The sequence below is a fragment of the Nestor notabilis genome, unplaced genomic scaffold (genome assembly GCF_000696875.1).
Source record: "Nestor notabilis isolate BGI_N333 unplaced genomic scaffold, ASM69687v1 scaffold14140, whole genome shotgun sequence".
Classification (NCBI taxonomy): domain Eukaryota; kingdom Metazoa; phylum Chordata; class Aves; order Psittaciformes; family Psittacidae; genus Nestor; species Nestor notabilis.
This window is the reverse complement of record NW_009911666.1, coordinates 32,948-39,831: the sequence shown is the minus strand read 5'-3', so window position 1 is coordinate 39,831 and position 6,884 is coordinate 32,948. Positions and strand designations below refer to the sequence as shown.

Sequence of the window (6,884 nt, the reverse complement as noted above, 5' to 3'; positions counted from 1 at the left end):
GGGCTGGGGGAAGGGGATGAGGGGGGCCGACGAAGGCTTTTAAGTGAGCAGATGTTTTCCGAGCAGTGCTGAGGCAAGTCTTTGGTTTGAGAGATTCTAAGATGGTACCGTGCCACTTGGGCACTTCAGAAGATTGCCACCGAATGTGTTTGTTTGCACACTGCTAAATAATCATTTGAGAAGTTGGCCAGGGCATTAGTTCAAAAGGAATAAAAAATAAATTTTCAGAACTACTCCTTCATTCAACTATTTCAAACTAAACCCCTGCACCCACTCTTGACCATTCAATTAACATGTACTGTGTTAATGCTTCTCAAGGTAGAACTTATTTATAATAAAGCAGGCATTAACTTAGCAATGTTGGCACTTCAAATACCTGTGTTTCTTTATTTCTCCATATTAAGTTCTGAAGAGGTGGAATCTCAGTTAGGATTCTTTCTACAGGAAGAGTAAGAAAGGCATATGCACACTTGCACCATTTCATGCACAAATTCAGAAAATAGTGCAAAACAAGACTTGGAAACTACTTAGGTTCATGCCTTCTGTTACAACTAAGCTAGAGGGTATTTGAAACTAACTTTACATCCAAGATGGGAAGCAAATAAGCAGCCAATTTTAATTTGTGTGACACAATGGAATATCAAAACTTCGGTAAAAATCAGTGATATCCTTGAGGTATCTTTAGGTTTTCTACTTTTTCACGTCAAAATGGAGAGCAAAGGCTGGCCCCTGATGAATGTTAGTATATTAGGATATAGAGTTATATATAGCCATCAAAAATAAAATCTATATATTTATCCTTCAGGAGAGGAAATGCCAGTTAACTAGTTGTCATTACTCTAGCTTTGGTAGGATTTCTAGGGCTGTAACCAGACAATTGAGTTCTCTTAAAGAAAAAAAAAAGTGCACTCCCCCCTCAGTAGTAACTTTACTCAACTTTTACATTCAGGAATTCTTAAAATGTAATCATTTTGATGAAAATATAGTAAGCTCTGCCTATCTCATTAGCAATTTGGATGTGGGTGGTAGTCAGAGGCACAGTCAAATACACACTGAGCTAGAGTTTTAGCCTCAAAACCCTTAACAGATTAAATAAAGGAAAAAAAAATTCATTGTTATAATGCTGCTTCAACTTTGCTCATGCATTTGTGTTGCTTTAAACATGCTCTTTTCTGTTGGTAGGTAAATGCAAACTTCATCTGTTGCTGGAAAACTACGAAGTCGAAACAAAAAGAGAGGCAAAAACAGGCTTCCCTGGGGGAAAAGTGTCAGAACAGACTGATAGTGTTACTGTTACATGGTTATTTTAATAAAAGTATTCTTATGTTCTTTATTAACAATAATTTAATTAAAAAACCAAAATACTCTATTGTTTCAATTCTCTTTTCTTAATATTTTTCTCTCCTCTAAGAAAATGTTGCATGAAATTAAGTGTTCTCTTGGTAGTAAAGACAAGAGAATGCAACTCACTTGCAACATGTTATCGATACGAAAAGGAGTTCCCAATACAGTTTTCAATGACAAGATTCTACAAAATACCCATATTATAGGTCATTCTTTCATTATACTATTGTTAAATTACAGACTACTACAAAAGGGCATGCTATCTTGAATAAGAGAAAGGGTAGGGAGGGGAAGGGACAATCAGGATAACAGAAGAGTGCACTTAATTTGAGGCCTGCATATGAGCACTGCAGTGATCATTTAGTTCCAGCGGAATGAAATATGTCTTGGGCGATCTCCTCCCTCCTTCACCAGGGGCTTGTGGAATTCCCTGCCAGCACGTGAATGGATAGCAGCCCAGCAATATTCACAGTAATACTGCAGACAGGTAACGTTAGCACAGAAAAATGGAGCAAATTTTCCACCGCAACGGGCCCCCTGACATTCATCACAAAGCTGATCATCCAAGACATATGGCTTAACTTCCACCTGTATTCAGAAAATGAGAAGAAAAGTTTACAATTCTTAATAACAATGCAGATAATGACAATTCCACACTATTTACTGTCTGTGTTCTAGCAGGACTGTGATCACAGTTCTGTAGGAGGACACATCACACTCTCATTACACATCACACTCTCATTACACATGATCATCACCATTAACCAACCAGAACTACAGGCACTTGAGAACAACCTGCACCCACCATCCTCCTTGATCCTTAAAACAAAAAACAAAACAGAAACCACTGCTGACCACCATGCTGCCACTGATATATAGAAAGGATCAATCAACCTATTATTACAGAACTGATAAACAGACTCACATCAAATCCCTGGGCATTTATTTGCAAGTATGGTGATGTGCAGTTAAGCTCCTACCCTTTCAGGTAGGAATGTAAACTGTTTACCCAACACCAACTGCAGATTAAATATGCATGTGGTCTGCAAATTTCAATCCCTGATTTTCCATCTTTAAAAAAAAAAAAAGAAGTCATTTATTATCTTCATAAACAGCACATTTATGCTTTCTTTTTATGTGGCTTAGTCTTCTCAGTGAAAGGAAACCCACCTAATCTTGTTGGGATCAAATGAGCAGCTGAACAGGGGACCGATGCCCACCTACGCTGCTGGCAGTAATGGCCAGATGATGAGCAGTAATTCAGTACAGCAGACAAGAAAGGAGAAGAAAAATTTTATCAAGCTCTTAACTGATCATGACTCACAGGAACTTACCAGCTGGTGCTCCAACCATACATCTACACTGCAACATCTGCAGGATACTAGCTTTTAATATAGCCATTTGCATACCAAAACCAAGCCTGCTACACTGTGGGCTACAACCCCTGCTCACAGCACTCCAGAGTGCTTTCTCTGTGACAGCTTTAAAGCAAAGCTTCCTGCTTGCTGTATCCAAGCTGGCTACAGCACAGCTCGTTTAGACATGCCTACATGTTTAAATCACAACTGCAGCACTGCTACCCCCTAAAGGCTCAGATTCACCTCAAAACCAGTCATCACCTCCATTCCCTAGCTCCACAGAACTGCAAAAGTGTGACATATCAGAAGCACAATACGAAGCCTCAAGCTAAGAAATACAGGTACGAGTTCCTCTTCTAGAAATGTTTATGAGCCTTCTCTAAAGCTCATTTAATTAGATGTTTTCACAAACATTTCCAAATACACAGACTGCAAGTTATGTCTTCACTGTTCAACCTGTTATCTCTGCATCAGGCTTTGGGATGCTCCTTTCTGTATCTCACAGCCTCAGAAGTATGTCAGGACAGCTCATTCAACTAAGGACACTCACAGGTTTCCTGTGATTCTAAACTTACCCAATTTTATCACAGTTCAGCCACAGCACTGGAGTAGTTTGATGCCATTTATGCTCACAATACATATAAACTACCTGGAGACAGTACAGCAGCCTTTTTAAACCAGTTTTTCTCCTCTTCCACCGCTAGAGTTGTTTCTCAAACACCCTCCTCCATGCCAACTAGGAGGAATGAATTTGTGAAAGAGCAGAGGCAGACATATATTCCTAACACCACATTCTCCTTTCATCACCTAGTTTTCTATGTAGTTTAAGGCTGGGTATTTATTGATGAGTGTTGTCTTCTACAAGTGCTAAGAGAAGAACCTATAAAGATGCTATGTAGGGCTCCTTAATGTGGCAATTCTGCTGCTGTATTATGTTTACTCAGACACATTCACAGGCTGAACTACAGCACAGGTAATTATACCTCTGCTTGCTTTAGCCTGTTACTGCAGCACTGGGTTTTGTGCAAGATATTAGTCAGAGTCGTCAGCACATTTATTCAGTGTGTGCTGAAGTGCAAGTGCCAAATACAGCCTGCAACTGTTACTTGTGGTAGTTACAGCAAGATTTCCCAGCTACAGAGGAAAAGCTTAAACTACAGCAACTTCATCAGGCACGCTTAGGGTGGCAGCACTCATCAGCTCTGCAGTGCTGCGTGCTGCAGGGCACCCAGCATTTAAGTTGCATTATCTCTTTGCAGGGCACAGTCTTCAGCAGCACCTCCCCCCGCCTAATTGTACAGGAAACCCCTTCTTGTTACTACTTTTGGTTTTATTTTTACAGAAAAACTTTGTTAGAAATATGATTAATAGTACCTTATTAATAAAAAGTAGTATTGCCACTGTTGTACTTTTATGTCCCTCATGCACCCAACCCCTCCTCCAATGTATCTTCTAAGCAATTACCTCCCCGTATTTCTTCTGAACTTCACTCAAAATGAGGAAATGACTCGGGAGGAGAGAAGGAAGGGGAAATAGATTGCAAAATCTTGCTAGAGTTCACAAGTACTTACTCAAATTTGTAGTTCCACCAGCTTCAATGGACCTATTCACCCAAGTGTCTGCTTATGCAAGCAGAAGTTGCACAAGGGCGGCCCAAATTATTTGTTCAAAGCTGTACAGAACTTATTTCAGAGCCAAGATTAGAACAAAGACATTCCAATTCGCAAGCCCACAGTCAAATTGTTGTTACAATTCTTCTACCCAAGCTTTATAGCCAAAGCAGAAGTGAAATAATCATCAGTCAGGTTTGGGTTTTTTCCTCTGTAGTAATCACAAAATTAAGATCAATAATGACAGTCGTGGAAGAAAAATCCAGAGACAAAGCATGAATGAGAACAGTAGATTTAAGGATCTGACTTTCTCCTAACTGTGGCCTGAAGATCACTGTAGTTGGCAAAGTCACATTTTATATAGATGACGAATGCAGAGGCAAGCAAGCCGCAGATCCATTTGGCAGATTCCTTTAATTTATGATAATGAAGGCATAAAATAACCAGACACAGCCTTTACATAAGCCACAGAGGATGACTGCGAGGCTGTATTGTGCACTAACGAGTTCACAATGCACTGCTATGATGCTCTTAAGAACACCCAGCACACAATGTGTAACACTGGGGCCAGATTCTGCCTACTCTCTCAAAAGATGCAGAACAGGAGTAAGAACCGCTCCATCCTGGGCAGACACCTTACTCCCTCCCATTGTACAAACACTACAAGTGCAAATACTTGCAGCGGGAGTATATGATGAGAGCTATATTCTTATAAAAGGGCAAGGCAGCTGACATGCTTCCCATTATGCTAAGCAATTTGAGCAAGTCTGCTTCACAGTTGCCTCCCACATTCCAGAAGCACCACTCCTTCATTTTTATTCTGTGTTGTATCTAAGTGGCACAATCTAGCCCTAAATATGCAATTAATCTGATATAACATTTACAGTCTTCACAATGACACACATTTACATGGAAAAGCATTTCTAGAGAAAGCACTGAACAAAAATAGGACATGCTTGAAGACCTTACCCGTTTATCTATCTCTCCATGCTGCAGCTGAACAAAGCGAGCACTGATAGCAGCTATGTAACTCTGTTGATTAGAAAACGCAACCCGCCCAGCTCCTTTTGGGTACTTCAGCTCAGGGTCTGTGTCAATTCCAGCATAGCACACCCCTCCATACAGCCGATCCATTATCATCGCAAGTTCCACTAAACCAGAAAGGAAAATCAAACAGTGGTGTAAGGCTTGGCAATTTTGTCTAAAAGCACCAAATGACAGTCCAGTTGTATTCATGTCCCCCGCTATAAGTGTCAAGAACACTTAATACTTCCCTTGCTGAAATAACTTGTTTCCCCCATTGCTCCCCAAATCAGACTGCATATTCAACATGCCCAGTGCTGCGGAACACGCAGTGTACCTGCTCGTAAAGGCCGAGGAACACCACCAACAAAAATGGTTTTTCGTGGGTCAAGAGGCTGTGAACCATCCATAACAAAATCACTATCACTAAGGTTCCAAGGCCGGATCTGAACCTATGGACAAAAAGCCTTTTTTTTTAACCATTCACAATTCAAAGTATCTCAGTAATATAAATTAAAACAGCATCCTACAAAGAAAACCTCTTAAACGGCTGTGCTTTCTAAACTTGTCTTGTGCTTGTTCAGCAATCATTTCTCAAAATGAAATGGTAATAAGCTCTGTTAAGACAGACCACTTGATCATACTGAATTTCACCACTTCCTTGTTACCCAAATTTCTGGGAAAAAAAAACAACTTGCCCTCTACTTACACATTTTCTTAATCATGACTGAACTGTGCTGTATGAAGCACACTGGTGCATTCGTATCTACGCTACTCGCGTTGTTCTGGCCAAGTGTAAGCACTAGACTAGCCTTATCTCAATGCAACAGGCTCCAGTGCACAAAGTGGTGTGTTTATTTACTATGCAAAACTAGCTGCTTTTCTATTTGCCTACAGCTGGCCAAATTTGAACTATATGAATAGAGCAGGTCTCCAACTGTTAACAGACTTGCATCAGCCTCAAAACCATTCATACTTAAAATTTACAGTTCAGTGTCATGTGATGGATTTGTCTCTGTCAAAACATGTTACATACAATACTCAGGCAATATGAATTCTGTATTTTAATCAATAATAAGCATAAAATACTTGTCTGGAAATATATTTATTACATCAGCAATGCTGAAATTTAGCAACCCTTTTTCTAACGAAAGTATGAACTGTAATTAGACTAAAAAATTTCATCATGTCTAGTTTAAAAATAAGTTGGTCTTCTCTTTGAGGACTTAATTTGACACCTTAAAGGAATTCAAACATTAGCATTCTGAAGACAGAAGAAAAGGAAAAAAAGCATTTGAAGAGAACAATTTCTGATTATTGTGCAGGCCCTGACAATTCTACCTACCGGTTTGTCTTTGATAGTGGGGCTGGAAACACAAAGGTAGAGCTTTCCATCTTCTTCAATACATGCATCAATCAGTGCCTGTACAGAGCTTTCATCTTGGAAGAGCAAAAATGCATATCCTATAAAAAGGAAAACAAGCACATAACTTCTTTTGCCTGTTTGCCTATAAGATAATAATTTAACCCAGAATTATGCTTGGCACCA

The 6,884-nt window shown here is 39.7% G+C and overlaps 1 protein-coding gene across 1 annotated transcript in view; it reads right to left on the bottom strand.

Moving 5' to 3' along the window:
- Positions 1-1,470: 1,470 nt before the first annotated feature.
- The window catches only part of CPEB4 (cytoplasmic polyadenylation element binding protein 4), a 37,870-nt gene continuing 32,456 nt past the window's right edge, over positions 1,471-6,884 (bottom strand). The window contains exons 8-11 of the mRNA XM_010015913.1: positions 6,681-6,799; positions 5,673-5,787; positions 5,282-5,463; positions 1,471-1,932 (exon numbers count right to left, since the gene is read on the bottom strand). Coding sequence (XP_010014215.1) covers positions 1,705-1,932; positions 5,282-5,463; positions 5,673-5,787; positions 6,681-6,799 — 644 coding nt within the window. The 3' untranslated portion in view covers positions 1,471-1,704. The remainder of the gene's footprint in view (positions 1,933-5,281; positions 5,464-5,672; positions 5,788-6,680; positions 6,800-6,884) is intronic.